The sequence below is a fragment of the Electrona antarctica genome, assembly GCF_951216825.1.
Source record: "Electrona antarctica genome assembly, chromosome: 7".
Lineage (NCBI taxonomy): Eukaryota > Metazoa > Chordata > Actinopteri > Myctophiformes > Myctophidae > Electrona > Electrona antarctica.
This window is the reverse complement of record NC_136812.1, coordinates 35,551,358-35,570,085: the sequence shown is the minus strand read 5'-3', so window position 1 is coordinate 35,570,085 and position 18,728 is coordinate 35,551,358. Positions and strand designations below refer to the sequence as shown.

The following is an 18,728-nucleotide window of genomic DNA, read 5'->3' as shown; positions in this document are numbered from 1 at the left end:
GCTGATTTACAAGCTCACCATGCATTGTGTGATGACGTTAAGCTTGTAACGGCTATTTTCAACACAAATAAATCCAGCTTTTAGGTGCCCCCTCTTGCCTGTATTTGTCGCTCTTTCACCCACGTGGACTTATCCTGCTTACCATCAGACAGGAGGTTTTAGCCTCACACCACCACAGGTTGTCAGGTGTCTGGGGAGCTCAGGTATATAATGGAGTGTTTCGGCATTGAAACACCTGAACCATTCAGGCAGTTCCCATGTATAGTTAAAGCAGAGTCCGTTTAAAATTCATACATACAGTATGTCATCCGTATGACATATCAGAGCTCTAGTTTGAGGGCTGTAACTGTGATGGGTTTAGAAGTTTGACATACAGCAAGCAATGGAGTCAATGCAGTAAAAGGGTGGGCTTAATGCAAATTAAGGGACAGACTATAACAAGACCACTGGCTTTTATACCACCAATTTAGATTTGGTTTGTGGGACCTAGTATCCAGTGTTTGTTCTTCAAATAAAGGGGAAAGAGGAAAATAAGGTAACACTTTCTTTGCAGAATATTGCTGGCACACACACACACACACACACACACCAGGACCACTATATCCACAATGACATATTTGGTTCATATTACTTGGAATCCCAGCGGTGGTGTTAGTTCCTGCATGTACAGTAGCACAGATTAAATACTGCACTGGTTAATGTAAATTTTTGGTCAAAAAAGCTCCAAAAGGTTGAATAGTCAGGAAGAGTTGACCTTTCTTTATCAGAGTGCAGCCTCGATCGCTTCCCTGCCAGACAGTTGATATTTCCCCTATACTTGAATAACAATTAATGTAGATGTTTTCTAGTTGCAAATTAAAAATGTGGACACAATGATTTGGAAACCTGTCTGCTCATGCAGCTATAAGGACAAGTCAACAAAATAGAAAATGTGCAAAGACTCATTCATACATCCAAAGTTTGAAAGACTGCATCCACTTACCATATTTATTGACGACACAGGCCCAATGCTGTTCACAAATATGTCAACATCTATGACAGTTGGTTTATCTGCAAAAGAGACAGACAGAGAGTACAACATGATGAGATACGATGTTCTTCTATTTTGTTCTTTTAAAATCACAAGGATGTCAATATCAGTTCACCGTCTTGCTCAGAATCCAATAAAGACTAAAGAGTGCCTGGTCACTGACTTATAGGCCTGGGTACCACTGTCTACTAAGTAGTAAGTATAGGGTTTCAATAATTGGAAAATGATCACTCAAGTGTCCCTTTCAACATATATGCCTGCTTCAGCTACAGCAAGCTGGGGGGGAGCTGGGGGGGCACATGCTTGCACTCAGGTTCCTTGGGGCAGACTTAACCACTTAAACCCTATATTATTAGGGTGTTCGGAAATACACATTAAAGGCCATTTCAGAAGGGCAGCGAGTGACGCAGGCATTCTCGCCTGGATCAGCGACAGGTCTGCTCATGAGGGGGAAAAAAATCCAGGTCTAGTCGCCCACGGGTGTGCGCACAAACAAGCACGTTCGTGACAATTTTATGGGTCCTCAGTCATGAAAATACGGTGATACTCTCTACATTCAGAAATTCAGAGTCACCGGAGGCTCGCTAAATTGCTCTCTGCGAGCACTGACAGTGTACACTGACCACTCTGAGGGAAGGCCCGAGTTGTCCGGGGTCAGAACAATGGAGGTGGATGTTTATACATGGGATGAATTTTAAAAGTATCTATTCTGACTGTAAATATCAGCTAGTGCACTCTACAGTGTGAACAGCAATTTAGGGTTGCCACCCTTTCCGTAAAATACGGATTCGTCCTTTATTTGAACACTAATTGATGCGTCCCGTATTGAATCAATACGGAACGCGGTTTGTTCCGTATTTTCCTAAATGCCCCCTGCGCGATCTGTCACACAACATCAACACTGAATTTAACAATAATGAACAAAATAAAACAGGAAATATTAAAGCACAATTGTTCTGGCGCGGGGGTCACTCAGGACCTCCCACGGGCATAAACAAAAACCTCCCTGTGGCCGCCGATCTGCTTGTGTGCGGTGTGCTCTGTGTGCGGTGTGCTCTGCTGTTGCTCTCAATTGCGCAGTTCTACAACAGCTGATTCTCCACCGCGTCCGTCTCAAAAAAGAAAACGCCTTAAAAAATATAGACGTGTGTGCAGGGAAGAGGCAAATCCCTGCATGGCTTGACAGCGTCACGGGAGATTAATATAAAGCAAATTGCAAAGTATGTCGGCGTATGTTTTCTGTGCTGCATGGGGAACTGTTTGATAGCAAACAGCATGCTTCAGGGATCAACAGTATGATCACAGAACACCCAACAACAAAGTGTTACAGTTCTTCATGACTGAAACTGCCCCTGAGATCGATTCGGTATGTGATAATCTGTGTTTTTATAAGTTCAGTCAGACAACTCAAGAAGGATGTAATATATATGTATTGACTATAGATGAGCAATGCAGTATATTTATTATGGTTTGGCGATGTATTGGATCTTCTTTTTAGGTACTCAGATCAAGCGCATCAGTCCCGAAGAATCAATTGAATTAAATATTGCGCCCATTTAAAGAACAACTCAGATTCAGAATCAAAACTCTTATGTTGTTATAAACAGAATAGGCAACTTCATAGTACCACGCGGTCTAGGATGATTTTTCAGTGGAACCAGAAAACCACAACCACTGATATGCCTAGATATATCTGGTTTATTGCGGGAGGGCACTGGTTTTATTTTGACTGTCTGTTCCCAACCACAGGTATTTAAATACCACTCGTGCCCACAATATTTGCGTTGGGGCCTGCGGGTATACAGTATACCGCGGTATTCTGCTCCCGATGCAGTGCTCTACCGGGGAGCTTCTGTTTTTCCAGGCGGTTTCTCAGCTTGAGGAATCCCATACACTGTCAGAACATCTCTTCTCATCATGAAATAACATATGGGTTTGGTTTAGACTCGAGACACACATACACACACATGAACACACACACACACACGCGCACACACACACACACACACACACACACACACACACACACACACACACACACACACACACACACACACACACACACACACAATGATCAGAATTGCTCATCACGATGAGACTACAGTAGAACGTTTACTTTTAAAACATCAAATCCTTATAATTAGCTACATCATTATCAGCCAGAACAGCATCTATTTATCAATGTCAGTCAAGATCTGATGTCCCAATAGGCCTGACAAACAGTACTTAAGTAATTGAGTAGCCCAATACAAGAATGTGTACTGGACATTTATTAAACGTAGGGTTCTATTCACTCTCTACATCATGTCACATGGATCTTCACTGCTGGTGTGAAAATAATACCAATCTGGTCTCTGACAGAACTAATAATAATAATACCTGGTCTCATTCCAAAATACATTTTTGGAAACGTCGAAAATGTGGAGCAGTATGCAGGAAAAGCTATAGTAGCTGTCTGCCTGTGGTGGGTGTGATGGCTCCCCACTAGTGCTGCAAGTAGTGATGGCTGCACTCCCAAAACGTGTTATGGACATTTGAAAAGTGTGTTTTCTTTCTTTTGCACTCTAAATGTGCAATGGTGTTCTGAAATGTTCAACATTTATGAAATGGAAATGCTTTCAAATCAGTTAAATATGGTATGCAGCCTAAGGGTCTATGCATCACTAGAACAGTTTCAGAAGACTGAATTTAAATGTGGATGGGGGGGGGGGGGTGCAGCAGACAAAATGTATATGCACCTGTTCTGTTGGAAACTATGGAAAAGATGGGGATGTGTGATAATGTTCTGGGTTACGGTTAATGGTAGTACTATAAAACATACTAAAGCTTCAGCAACAAAAACAATAACCTACTGTAGCTAAAACATTCTATAAAAGCATTGCATCCTGAGCAGTTATGTTTGCCCTCTCTCTCCGGTTCCCTCTGCACAGGCAAGGCATGATGGCTGCCCACCCGAGAGCCTTGTTCTTATCGAGGTTTCTTCCCGTTAATGGGAAGTTTTTCCTATCCACCATCACCAAATGCTCAGGGAGGAAAGTGGGGTCTCTGCTTTTTTGTTTTGGCACTATAATGAAATAAAATTGAATTGATTTGGCATTATGCTTTTATCCTTCCATAATGCTGAAAATGATTTCTGGGAAATCTCTCTGCTGGGGGAATGCGGTTAATGTGGGCCACGGGTACAAGTGACACCTGTTTGGTGTCCAGAAGTCACTTTAATTGATTCCAGCAGGACAGGGTTTGGACACCATCTGGATAATCCCCATTAGCACCATGATACAGTATGACATCATGGACCTGACAACAACCCTTGCCATATGCTGCTGACTGCAGGTCCTTTCGATGATTAGATGTGATCCACATGAGCTATTTATTACAGCAGTTGACCTCAACAAGATGTCGAAAATGATCAGTGACCATGTCATTTAAATTAGATTGCATATTGATGGTCGGTCATTGCTCGTGACCATCCACAGAAATCCTCTTTTGTAAGGTGCATTGTGTGAGTGCATTTATTCAAATGCTGTACTTCTTTTTTTTGGACTATCTTTCAGTACTACTCCACTACATCTCATAGGCTAATATTGTACTTTTTACTCCACTACAATTATTTGAAAACTTTAGTTACAAGTAACTTTGTAGATTTACATTAATATTACAAAGATACATGAATCAATGAAGTGCTATTATACAGTATAATTCACAGATTAAAAAATAACCGAATCTAAAAGCTCACGTGTGGTGATCAGGGGTCATCGCCATGTTGGCTTGTGGTGGACATTTTTGTCAACATTAAACTTTTTCCACGGACATACAGAATGAGTGGACAATAATTTTACCAGAAACACAAATAGATAGTCCTGAATGACCATATAACACGTCTGAGAGTGTTCAAATGGAACCAAATGGACCCGTAACACTCTCAGAGTTAAGGGCGTCTTTGCAAATAAAACATATGAGAACCACTCAATAGTAGTAGACTCCTAATGTGCTTAGTGTCATAGTAAATAATTGTCATACATATTCTAAATAAGAAAGAATAAGAAAACCTAAAGACTTAACATTCAGTAAGTGGGTGTTATGATCAAAATGAGAACATTGTAAATAATGGTGTGTAAAACTAAAAATCTAAGTCTTTGCCACGGACATTTTTACTCAAGTATGAATTTTATTTAAGGTGGTAAAAACAAATACTTCAAGATCAATTAGTAATATCAGTGGAGTGGACAGGCACTGAAGAACTCAAGTTGCACTAGTTCATAAATAGTGAAAATAGACAATCTCTGTGTCGTAATGCAATGGCCTCACGTTCTGAGCTTGTAGATCTCATAGCTTATATTTTCTTTTTAAAGTTTTGTAGATTTTCACCAATAATGACATGCCCAAAATAGGGATGCCAGGGTGAAAGTGGTTAACCTCCCTTTGAAGGATTATGGTGCACGCTTCAACAGCATCAAAGCCCAGCTCAACAGGATCAGCAGTGTTGTTAGTAAACCAATATTGATATCAGGTTCTACAACAGTATTACAAGTCAGAGCCTAATTCAAAATGTTCTACAATGGACAATAAATATTTTGGAAAGAAAAGATTACGCTGCGATCAAGTGCAACAACCCTGAGATCAAGGTCGTTAAAGACAATTATGTTAATACAATTATTTATTCTTAGAATGAAAGACCTGAAGTAAAAACCAAGAACTAAAATTATAGGAAAAGAAAGCAGAACGTTATGTACAGTATATGGCCAAATGATCATTGGCCCATCTATTCTTTTTCACTCGTTCTTATGCTCCTTACACCTTTTTCTCCCCAATTTAGTTGCTATGCCAATTAATTCCTCCCCATACACATTTCAATGTTGTCACTGCTGTTGTATCACCTGCCAGAGAGGAGCCTTCATTGTACTCCTCCTGCCCAACACTCCCTATAGTCCCTGCTGACATTTGCCGCACCAGACCATAGGAATACATGCAGAGACACTCCCAACCCGGCTTCCCTCCACCGAACACAGGCCGATTGTGTTTGACCCCATCTATTCTTCTTTTGGACAGCAACAGATGCATTTGAACCCTGTGTGCTCCTGACATATAACGCAAGACCTGTCACTTTGATCTGGGCTGGTCAGCAGAGAAAAGGCTATTCTCCAACTGAGCAGGTTCATTATAACTGAGCTGTCATCGAGATGAAAGCCCACAAATTTAACTATACCCATTTCACCGCTGATGCATCGTCTTGTGCGTGAGATTAAAATGCTGATCCACGCCAAGCCTCTGCTCTGTCTCCCCTTACTTAATAATGAATTGCATTTTTATAGCGCTTTTCCAAGTGCTCAAATCGCTTTACAATGGTTCATTCATACATTGGGAGGTGAAGCGGCGAACAGTCGACGCCAGCGTCCTCACTTCCCACATTCACACACCAATGGTGGCGAGCTCACACCGACCGACTCATTGGAGGCAATGTAGGGTTCAGTGTCTTGCCCAAGGACACTTCGACATGTTGACAGGAGGAGCCGGGATTCGAACCGCCGACCCAGGGATCATTGGACGACCTGCTCGACCTCCTGAGCCACAGCCGCCCTACTTACAACCTACATAGAATGTAGTAGCCTTCAGGATTCCTGAAGAAGATCCATGCAGTGATCGAAACGTTGAATCAATAAACCAGTGGAGCTGAGTTTTTCCTACCAGTGCGTCATCATGACCCAAGGAATCCAGGGAATTTTTATTTTACGACCTAAGGTTCAAGAGCTGTAAGCCGAAATGTAAACTGGTCTGTTATAGCGCCACCATGAGGCCAACTGATTCGAATAATTATTATGAACCTCCCCAGTCCCCTCCAAGTGTTGTAACTGTAGCCCTGGTTTCTGAGAGACAAAATACTTGTGAGTTTTCGCATTTTCCCAGATTTGTTAAATATTGGAAAAAGGGCTTTGAGATGCCCTGTATAATGGAATGGTCAATGTATGTGTACAAATTCATATCAACTGGGTAAGCCAGTGAGGAGCAGGGGGGGTAGGACAGACAGACAGAGAGAGTGTGTGTGTGTGTGTGTGTGTGTGTGTGTGTGTGTGTGTGTGTGTGTGTGTGTGTGTGTGTGTGTGTGTGTGTGTGTGTGTGTGTGTGTGTGTGTGTGTGTGCGTGTGCGTGTGTGTGCGCGTGTGTGTGATTGACCATTCCATTAGTCAGGGCATATCAAAGCCCTTTTTTCCATTTTTACAAATTTAACGCTGTTTATTAAATTTATACGTTTTTACATTTCTCCATTCACTTATAATGGGGAAGATCAAAGACCCCCATTCAAGTATTTTTTACTTGGAGACGTATACGCGCTATATTTACAAAACTTGGAGAGGAGGTTCATAATAATTAGGAAAATGTATTGCAAAATAATTACATCAGTCGGCCTCACGGTGGCGCTATAACAGCCCACTTTACGTTTTGCCCTATAACTATTGAACGGTAAATCGTAAAATCTAGATTTCTTTTTCTCTGGATTCCTTAGGGCCACAACGCATCTCTCCACGCCCATTTGGCCACGCCCATTTGCGTCTCGAAAGATTTTCCACCATTTAGAATTTTCTTCAAAACACACTTTTTTCTCTTCCACCTACAGATGTTATCCAAATCTCACAAGAATCGGCACACAAAAAATATAAAATAAACGTTTGTTGCAAAAAACCTTGTTTTAAATCCCCTCCAAATTACTTACACATGATCACAGGGGGGTGACTTGACATTGTCATTGAATAGCAAAATCAGTGTGAGGGGCCTATATTTCCAAAGGCATCTGTACGATCGAGGCAACCACACTTTGCAATTTCCCCAGAAATGCACCATTCCTGTACTATATACTTGCCTGACAGGCCTCTGAGACCAGATAATGATCTATTAAATCGCATTACTCACTGTACATCATTTGGTGTTCATATATTAGAACGGGTAAGATAATTAACCATAATGATGTACTAAATTGACTGTTAATAGTCTTTGTAAATGAACAGTCCATGTTACCGATCACCAATGGAGTTTAAACGCGACTCATTTGCATGCTGCTCAACTTCCAGACAGAAGAAAGAACTCTGCGCTGAGTAAAGTTTAGCTCAGAGTTTGGTCCAATTAGTGTTGGAATGGATTGAGAAAGTTCCTTTCTGTGAACTTTACGAACTGGAAGGATTTCAGCGTGTGTACGATATGCAAAGTATTTATAATATTTTGACATGCATACACAGGTACCTCTTGTTCCAACAATTAGTAAGATGTAAGTTGTGAAACTTTGTGGCATTTCTCCACTTCAACAACAGAAGTCATCGTTCCACTGGGCCAGTTAGTTTGTATACCTTTCTCCTTGAAAATGAAGCCTGAACACCTTACTGGTTCATCAACTCATAGCTGGAATATGTCCAACTGCAGAAATATCACCTGGGTATGGTGATTCTTTTAGCTTTGCTTTTAATGTGATATGCACAAATTTGATAATGTCATGTTTTGTTACTCCACTGGCCACTATGATGAGTTGGTCAGCATGGCCTGGTCATACCGTACAGTGGTGGACACATGTATAATATGGGTCCCATCGAAGCAGGCCATGGAAAGCAGAGCAGATAGGTCTGCCGGGAGGATAATGGTGTGTACCATTATGAATTCCTTGACTGGATATTGATCAAGAAGTGCAAGGCCACACAGGCACACACCACTATTCTGCAATCCAAACACCCATGCACACATGTAGCACTGCCACATCATTTGTGATTTATATTGTGTAATTTGTTTGTATGTGTAAACTTGAAACATTATTGTAATATAAAAAGGTCTATTTTCCCTTCATCTTTATCCTTTTTAGTGTAATAGTATTAGTTTACTATAGTTAGATTAATACACGATAATCAACACTAACACTTTATTTAGAACACACCCAAATCAAATCATTGTACAACGTATGTGTTCAATCAATTATTCAATCAAAGCAAACGGCATTAAACAATATTAGTTTGGCTCTTCTACAAAAATAAAACTTACAAGTTTGTTAGAAGGCTGCCAAGCTGTCATTCTCTTGTATTATTTATTTCTCAATCTCACCAGGAGTAACGTTAAAGGTTACTTTAGTAACCACGGTTGTATATATAAATTGAACGAAATACCTTTCGTTTATGGGTAGGTTTCCTTCAAAACCTAGCTGCAGAACATTATTTTATGTACTCCCAGGACAGAAAATTCTAGAATTTTCGCTGTCCTGGGCTCTAAGGGTGACGTAGGAAGCCACGCCTATCCCGTATAGATACCTGCGTGGCTACGTCAGCCCTCATTCGGAACTTTTCTTCTGCTTTAGAGAACAGAAGGGCGTTCCACGAAAGGTATTTCGTTCAATTTATATATACAACCGTGGTTACTAAAGTAACCTTTAACGTTGTATTATATAGAAATTTCACGAAATACCTTTCGTTTATGGGACTTTATGAACTCCCGTGACCTGAACTTCCAGTGGGTCCCAGGTAAACTTTTTGGGAGGGGCTCGGACCCTTTTGGGTCCAGAACCTAGTCCTTGTGGAGAGCAGGAGGCAGCGCTATGCTGCCCTGATGCTTTACTGAGCAGCGGCCCCCAAGACCGCGTGCGCTAGCGAAGGCGCTGCCACATCTAGGTTATAGTATGTGGCGAAAGTCGAGGGTGTAGACCAGCTTGCTGCTGTGCAGACTTCCTGAATGGAGACACCCTTGTAGAGTGCCCAGGAAGCTGCCACACCTCTTGTGGAGTGGGCCCTCAGGGCTTGAGGGGAATCCACGCCTTGGCTAGTGTAGGCCAGACGGATGGCTTCCACTATCCAGTTAGAGATAGTGACCTTCGTGACGGGCTTTCCTTTGGTCCTGGCACCCCAGGACACAAAGAGTTGGCTTCCTTGTCTGAAGGGAGCCAGTCTATCCGCGTATATGCGTAAAGCTCTGACTGGGCAGAGGCAATTAAGCCTGCTGTCTTCGTCAGAGGAGAACGGCGGGGGATGGAAAGCCTGTAGGTTCACTGGCACACACACTGAGAGAGCATTTTTGGGAATGAAGGCGGGGTTTGCCTTTAGGGTGACCTTGGTCGACCCCTCATCGAACCTCATGCAGTCTGGAGAGATCGAGAGCGCATGTAGGTCGCTGACCCTTTTTGCTGTCGTGAGTGCGATCAGGAGAGCCACCTTCAGGGTTAGGAGCTTGAGGCTCACGGTTTGTAGTGGTTCAAAGGGTGCTGTAGCCAGAGCCTTTAGAACCAGGGACAAATCCCACGAGGGAACGAGGGATCTGCATGTCCTATGTTCCCTGCGTACACCCTTCATGAATTGTTTTACCAGCGGGTGCTTCCACACCGTCTGGTTATCAAAGCCTGGGTGGCAGGCAGAGATTGCCGCCAAATGGACCTTGACTGAGGAGAGGCCTAGACACCTGTCTAGGAGCTCCTGCAGGAATGACAGGACGTCGATCACTGAGGCCTGGTAGGGGACTGTTTGGTCTGGTCTTCGTGAGCACCAATGCTCGAAGACGCGCCAGGCTGTGTCGTAACGGTCCCTTGTTGACTGGGCTCTGCCTTTCTGAATCGTTTCGATTACGTTCGGAGGTAGACCCACGGCAGTCAACATCACCCTTTGACGGGCCAGACCCATAGGTCTAGGTCCTGGGGGTGAGGGTGGAAGATCTCCCCCCTCGCTTGAGAGAGGAGATCCGCTCGAAGGGGAATTCTCCACGGCTGGTCGTAGAGGAGAGGGGTTATTTCCGACCTCCAGACCCCCCACGACGGGGCTATTAGGAGCACCTTCAGACCCTGAGTCCTCACTCTGTCCAGAGTGGGGCTGATGAGGGATAGCGGGGGAAAGGCGTAGAGAAGGGTTTTGGGCCATTGGTGTGACAGAGCGTCTAGCCCCAACGTTGATGGTCCCCTGATTGCGAAGAAGAGGGGACACTTCGTGTTCTCCTCTGTGGCAAAGAGATCCACCTTGGATTTCCCAAACCTGCTCCAGACCTGGGCCACTGCATGAGGGTGTAGTGACCAGTCTGAGTAGCGGAGAGGTCCTCTGGACAGCAGGTCTGCCCCTGTGTTCAGAAGACCTGGGACGTGACACGCTACTATTGAGAGGACGCGTGTGTTGCACCACAGGATCAGTTTCTGAGCCAGTTGATGAAGACGAGGGGACCTGAGTCCACCTTGTCTGTTGATGTAGCACATGGCCGTGGTGTTGTCTGTCCTGACTAGGACATGGCAACCCAGGATGCGCTGCTCGAAGTGTTTCAGGGCGAGGAAGACTGCCATGAGCTCTAAGTAATTTATGTGAAGGGCACGTAGTGGCCCCAACCATAAACCTCTGGCTGTGAGTCCTTCCATCGTGGCTCCCCAGCCTGTCATGCTGGCGTCTGTAGTGATGACTTTCCTGATCAGAGGCTTTCCCATGGGGACGCCCTCTGAGAGGGTTTTCCTGTCTGACCACCATTGAAGGGCTAGTATGCATTGTGATGTTACTGTTACCTTCTGGTGCCGACGGTGCATTGGTACATGTAGAGAGCCTATCCATCGTTGGAAAGGTCTCATATGTAGCCTTGCTAGGCGGATTAAATAGACCGCAGAGGCCATTAACCCCGCCATCCGGAGGCATGCATGAAAAGGAATCGAGCGTCCCCTTTTGAATGACGTCACGCACTGCAGTGTTGCGTCTATTCTCTCTTGGCTCAGGCGGGCCGTGTAAGAGATTGAGTTCAGTGTTATGCCTATAAAGTCTATTGACTGTGTTGGCATAAGCATGCTCTTCTCGTGGTTTATTATAAACCCAAGCGAGTCGAGGTGGCTGAGCACACGATGTGTGTGCGACAGTGCTTCTCGTGGAGAGTCTGCAAGTAGGATCCAGTCGTCTACGTATGTAGCGAGACGGATCCCTTGCTGTCGGAGCGGAGCGATAGCTGCCGCGGTGCACTTTATGAAGACTCTGGGACTCAGTGACATTCCGAAGGGAAGGACTGTGTACTCGTACACTTTTCCTCTGAACCCGAAGCGCAGAAATTTTCTGTGCGGCGGGTAAATCGGAATGTGGAAATATGCGTCTTGCAGGTCTATCGACGTAAACCAGTCCCCTTCGCGAATTAGGCGTAGGAGGACTGGTGGAGTAAGCATTTTGAATCGCAGCTTTTTTAAGTGACGATTCAATGCCCTCAGGTCTAGAATGGGACGGAGTCCGCCCCCCTTTTTCTTTACCAAGAAATAGCGGGAGTAAAAACCGTTCATTGATTGGTCGAGGGCCACCTCTGTGATGGCGCCTTTCTGCATTAATGAATTGATTTCCTCTTGCAGAATGGCGGCCTTTTGCCCGCTCGCTTCTGAGAAAATAATTTTCCTGGAAGTGGGCGGTTTCGAGGCGAACTGAAGCCTGTATCCTGTCTGAATTGTACGGATTATCCACGGGGAAGCCCCGGATATCCGCCATTGTGACAGATGACGTGACAAAGGGTTCCCTGTGCTTGTCAGCGTGGTGCATGGCCTGCCTAGGGGAAGACTTACTTTGTGTGAAATGTCTCCCTCTAGTGAATTTTTTCGGTATTGAGTTTGGAAAAAATTGGCGTGGAGTTTTTGGACTGTGACAGCTAAAGCTGTCACAGTGTGGGTTATCTTTCCCACTGGGCCTATGCCCTTCAGAGTTGGTTTTATTGTTTTTTGTGTTTTTTGTTTTTTTGTTTTCTTTATTGAACAACGTGGAAAAACATACACATGTGAATTGCACATAACAATTTTGGGGGTCTGTACAACGGTGCTCACAGCACTGTGTACAGGCCCCCTTAAGCGCTTCAGCGCAGGCTCTGAGGTGAGATCTGTGATCCCCACCTCTGGCCTTGAACTCTGAGTGTGGTGGGGAAGATGACCCGGCCCGGGCAGGTCATTTGCGCTTCCCCTGGCCTCGGCCTCTGGGAGCGCTCCTGGCCTTGTAGGGCGGCGGAGAGGTGCGGCGGTCTGCTCTGCCTCGGCCTGCAGGCTGTCGCTGTCTATCTCCGCTCCGGTCCTGGGACCTGGGTTTGTCATCGGTCTTGGCCTTCCAGGGTGCCTTCTTAGCCTTGGGGCGGCCTACCGGGGCGGCCTGGTTGGCCAGCGGTTCGAGCGCCTTCATCGTCTTGGTGGAGGACTCGAGCTGTTGGATGGTCTCTGACATTTTGGCCAGAGCGTCCTTAAACATACTGTCTGGGTGGATATTTCCAGCCACAAACTCTTTCTTTGTCTCCAGGGAGATGGCGCTGGTCTGATCGACCCAACGCCATCTCTCCTGGAGGATGGAACATGCCATTGCCTTGGCGTTGTGGAGAGTGGAGTCCCTCTGGAGGGTGGCCATCTCGTGATTCAAGCGGCGTGACTCGGCCAGGTCTTCTGGCAGTTCCGCTAGCTGGACTTTAATGGACTTCTGTCCCATCTCAATGAGGAGGCTCTTCATGGAACCCTGGAGAAGTGCTCCTGCATTGAGGGCCTTCGCCACGAATGACATGTGTGCATACTGCCACTTGTTCAGTTTTGAGGCTTCCCTCACGCTGCTGGACAGGAGCTGCGGTTCCTTTACGTGGTGATCCACTCTAGGAGCTGCAGGGTTGGCCAGGTAGGCCGCTATAGCCTTGTCCATAGCTGGCATGAAGTCTATGGCGAGGGTTTGTTTATCTGGTATGTCGTTGGGCCCCTTGGCGCTGGCCTTGGGAAAATCCACCTTCAGGAGGGGTTCGTCCCAGGCGTGCATCATGGCCTCCTCGAAGCCCTGTGCCATAGGGAGCTTCTGTCTTCTAGGTGCAGGGGGGGGGGCGGACTCATCAGTCCTGCCTTCCCATGGTAGTACCTTGACAGTTGACTTAGGCCATGTGTGGTTACAACGTGCACTAGCCTTCCTGTATATCTCGTAAATATTGGAGTCATCCATGGGGGGTACAGGAGGCGGGGGGACAGGAGCCCTGGCTTGCTGGTGCTCCTGTATTTCCATGGCATCCAGGTCGTCGAAGGGGCGACGAGTGGTGCTGACGTAGTCCCCGGGGGAGAGGTCATCATGGCCATCTCGCTCGTCCGCGTAGGCCTCGTCCAGGACGTGGTAGTCCTGGAGTTGCTCCTGGAAGGAAGGGAGCTCGTCATCACGAAGCTCCCCTTCCTCCCTGGTAGTCCAATGCTCCCCACCGGGAGACATTGCGCGGTCTGGGGAAGGGTCCAGGCGGTCCACCATATAGCTGGGTGCAACAGCAGGCTGTCTGCGTCTAGCTGTATGTCTGGGCGGGCACTCAATGGTGGCCTGCACGACGTGTTGTCGAGCACGTGGAGCTGGGGAAGAGCGGCGCGGTGCGAAGGTATCCCTTGGCCTCGCGCCATGAGCCTCGTAATCAGTGGCCTCGTGAGCCCTGGTTGCAGAGGCTGAAGTAGCGTACCTGTCTCGGCTAGCGCCGGCAGGTGCTGCTCTTGAAGAAGAGGCTCCGGTTGGGGCTCTGTTGCCCGAGTAGTCGAGCCTCTGTCTCGGGGTAGCTCGTTGTCCCTTTGGCGGGACTTGTATGCGAGCTCGTCGCGGGGGAGGAGTGGGGCTCCTCTCTCGGAGTCCGTGGGCGGCAAAGTTGTCATAATACCTTTGGACACGTCCGAGCCTGTTGTTTAGGACGTCGTCGTCCATTTCCTCACAATGGAGGCAAACGGGACCGATTTCCTCCATGGACTCACGGGTGTGGGTAAGGCCGAGACAATACATGCACTCGTCATGCCCGTCTTTGCCCGACATCGTGTTCCCGCATCCCCAGGTGGAGCACGTCTTTTGTTTGGGGCCTTCTTGACAGTCGGCGGGCACCGGCTGTCGTCGATGGCGTCTTTCCCCGGGCTGGGTCTCCCTCGTCAGCGACATGGTTGCTTGTAGAGAGAGGAGTCCGGGTGCTTAACAGCCACAGGTTTATCTTCCTCGTGGCGTGTAATAGTAGACCACAGGCGTATCTGCCTAGTAGCGCTAAGCTAACTATCGATAGCTTTAAGCTAACAAACGCTAGCTTTAGCGAGAGAGAAAAAGAGGCGCGAGCTGTTTTTTCGACAAGCTAGCGTAGCAACAAGTTGCCTAGAACTCACTTGTGTCGAAGTTCGGCTTTTTTTTCTCGAGAAGTATCCTTCTGTTTGCTTCGAGAGTGTGCCAGAGATCTCACGGTCCTAAAGAATTAATCTCTCGGCCGAGTTTGCGAGATATATTACCCTGCACACACTGGAATGTTAAAGTTCGTTCTCGCAGCTTAGCAGAAGAAAAGTTGAATGAGGGCTGACGTAGCCACGCAGGTATCTATACGGGATAGGCGTGGCTTCCTACGTCACCCTTAGAGCCCAGGACAGCGAAAATTCTAGAATTTTCTGTCCTGGGAGTACATAAAATAATGTTCTGCAGCTAGGTTTTGAAGGAAACCTACCCATAAACGAAAGGTATTTCGTGAAATTTCTATATAATACAACCTCGCGTCTCGGAGGACAGTCTATAATAAAAGTACAGGAACTGCCCCGGTTCTGGCGAGCCGCCCCACGCCCCACGTTGAGTCCCCATCTGGGCACTGTACTGTACTGTACTGTACTGTACTGTACTGTACTGTACTGTACTGTACTGAAAGAAAGAAAGAAAGAAAGAAAGAAAGACTTTGTCTATATAGTGTATGTCGACCAGACAGACACCAGGGAGGATATAATTTATAAGATAATTAAATAACATTGGTTTTAGATAGTATAATAATAAATACTACATTTGGATGCACCCTGCTCCAATGCACTTTTCAGTTTATCATCCAAGATTGAGCCAACAAATATGTGAATATCATGCATACCGGTAATCAGGATAAAAAAGAATCGTTGGACAGCATTAAAAATAATATTTTCACAACAAAAACATTACACAATGAATTAAAGCAGTACAGCCCTTAAAGTTATATACACTACTTATCACACCATCTATTGCATTTTAAATGAATTGAAGGAGAAAAAAAATACCCATCTTACCCATTTCGGAAGTATCACATTTCGCAGATATTGTGACACATGCACATAAAAATAGGTTTAGAACACAACTAGTACCATTGTAATTTAACCATTCATACTGAAGAGCTCCTCCATCACTGCACATTACCCATCTTCAGAGGCTGCATGTCGTGGCCAATTAAATCCACTGCCTTTTCACCCACTGCCATGTCTATAGCACCAGGGCTCTTTGCACATGCGAACAGCTGGCATTCTTGGGAATGGGAATATATCTGGAAAATCCCCGCTGAGTCAGCCATTCAACAAGACACTCACATCACATCTTTTATAGATATGCGATGAAGTACTAGTATAGCCACACTTCAGACATTTAAAATACATTGTACAGACCCTGGGACTTCTCTCTTAGGGCGCAGTCACTAGCAACTAGGCCACCACATTCCGTTACACTGTTTGCAGCACCACCGCTAGGCATACGCACAGTACGCACTGGGTATGGAATAGGATATGGATAATCTCACTATGAATATGATTACTAATTATAAAGGAGGTGAAATAGTTGTACCCTATACCTTCAAGGGTTTTTCAAACCATTTTGAATTGCATTTTACATATTCACCTGCAGTATAATGACATGCCCAAAATTGGGACTCCAGTTCCAAGTGGTTAAAGAGCAGTCCATCACTTTTCTCAAAATGATTTTCCTTGCTCTGCAGCCAGCAGATGAATGAAGGGATGGAGCAGGGTGCAATTACCAGCTAGTCAGGTGATTGCACTTGAAACGCCACTGTGTGTCAGCTTGCAGGTCACATCACTGCTGCAATTTTGACCCGGAGAGCCGCCGCCGTGATGAGAAGCAAATTGGACACAATCAGACCCGCTGCTTGAACCCTGAACGCAGCGCGTCTCCTGCTCTGCATACTCTCCAGCACACTTCAAACACTGTGCTTGCCAAAGGAGAGACTTAATATGCACACAGTATGGCAGTGTGACCCAACAGATGCTTTAATTAAGATGCTATGGCAAAAGCAGGTTCAGCCCAATAATGAATGACCCTGACCATCTTATGAACATTCTTTAGAAAGCCTAGTGTGTTGATTATTAGGTCAGGCAGTTACTTTCCAAACAGTGTTAAGCGACACTCTGACTGAGCACTTTGGCATACAGTAGACAGCAACACTATTTAATCTGAATATTTAAAAACACATTTTACAGGCACACACCATCACTGGAGAAAATTGTTCTAATGGTGTAGTAACACGTTGTGGCAAATGATTCAAATCAAATAGCCTACTATTGGTAAAATGCGACAAGAACAATGAAGGGCTCATTTGTGCTGTGATCCCATTGGAGTGCTCTTTACAAAGCTGCCAACGAGGGAGACCTCCAGTCATGCCACGGTCTTTATTTAAATTGCCTCTGCAGTGACACAAAATACATAACTGGTACATGCTTTTGTCCATTGACAACACGTTGAATTCAAATTGAACTGAATTACATTTTGTCGGTTGACAAAGACATTGAATTCAAATCGATTATAATTTGTCAGTTACGGTAAATTGGCTTTAATTATCAAATTCTACCAGATTTCCAGGGGAAAGCCCTCCTACAATAAAAGCACACGCGGGCTGTTTTTTTTTCATAACCCGCCCGTCCCGTCCCGCCACGGGAGCCAGCCCGCACCAACCTGCCCTGCAAAACAATATATTAATCAACGATCCGCCCGCTCCACGGCCCACAAAAAACAAAAAGTAGCCTAACCGGCTTTTCAACACCCACCAAGTTCAGTCCATTCAATTTAAATTGCTTTCGAGAGAGAGAGGGGAGGGGGGAGGGACATCCAGAGGGAATTTGAAGGGCAGCGGCTGGAATTCGAAAAGGCACAGAGGAATATCTAATTTTAAACACTAGGAAATGACCCAACCAGTCTGCCCTGCAGCCCAAATGACTTGTTATCGAAGTTAAATGAGCAGTTCCTTGCTTTGCTGTTATTAATATTAATATGTAATCGCATTTGCTTGATTGCCTAGAAGAGAGAGAGAGAGAGAGAGATGTAACGGTCCCTCGTTCCTGCACAAGTCGTAACAAATTATTTGAATGAACATATAAAACGTATAGGCTACACATACGTGACATGACATGCTATCTGTCTCGGACTGGTTCACTTCACTTGTTTGGGTTGTGTGCGCACTGCAGCAGTGTAGCTCTACGCACGAAATGTTGTGTTGTGAGCTTGTAGATCTACTATAATTCTGTGTGTGCGCACTTTCCATGAAAGATGCGCTCATTGCGCTGATGACGGCCAGACTCAGAGCCTCAGAGGGGCGAGAGGGGAATTCTTTCAACAACATGCTACATTCCAGTTCAGGATGGAGAGGACAGTTTCTCCAACGGTCAAAAAGGCAGGGGCTAAAGCCCCCTTTCATAAGCATAAGATGAACAACAGAACAAGCTGATGAATTCAGCAGGAGGAGTAGAGACAGACAGGAGAGCAGGTACCGGAATGCTTTTTTTCTGATTTTTTAGGTGACCTGCCCCGCCCGCCGTGCGATAATTGTGCTGAAAACCTTGTCCCGTCCGCGGGACAACCCGCACGACCTGCGGGCAACGGGCCAGGCATACTTAATCAACATCAAAAGACATGTTAAGTACATGTTTTTGAAAAAACTCTTCCTCCTTATATAATAATAATACCTGATGATCATGTTTTAGGGTGGAAAGAAATGTATTTTCGATCTG

The 18,728-nt window shown here is 45.6% G+C and overlaps 1 protein-coding gene across 1 annotated transcript in view; it reads right to left on the bottom strand.

Moving 5' to 3' along the window:
- The window catches only part of gabrg3 (gamma-aminobutyric acid type A receptor subunit gamma3), a gene marked incomplete at both ends in the record, with an annotated part of 107,699 nt that overhangs the window by 64,417 nt on the left and 24,554 nt on the right, over positions 1–18,728 (bottom strand). Inside the window, one exon of the mRNA XM_079505780.1 lies at positions 983–1,050. Within this exon, the coding sequence (XP_079361906.1) occupies positions 983–1,050 (68 nt within the window). The remainder of the gene's footprint in view (positions 1–982; positions 1,051–18,728) is intronic.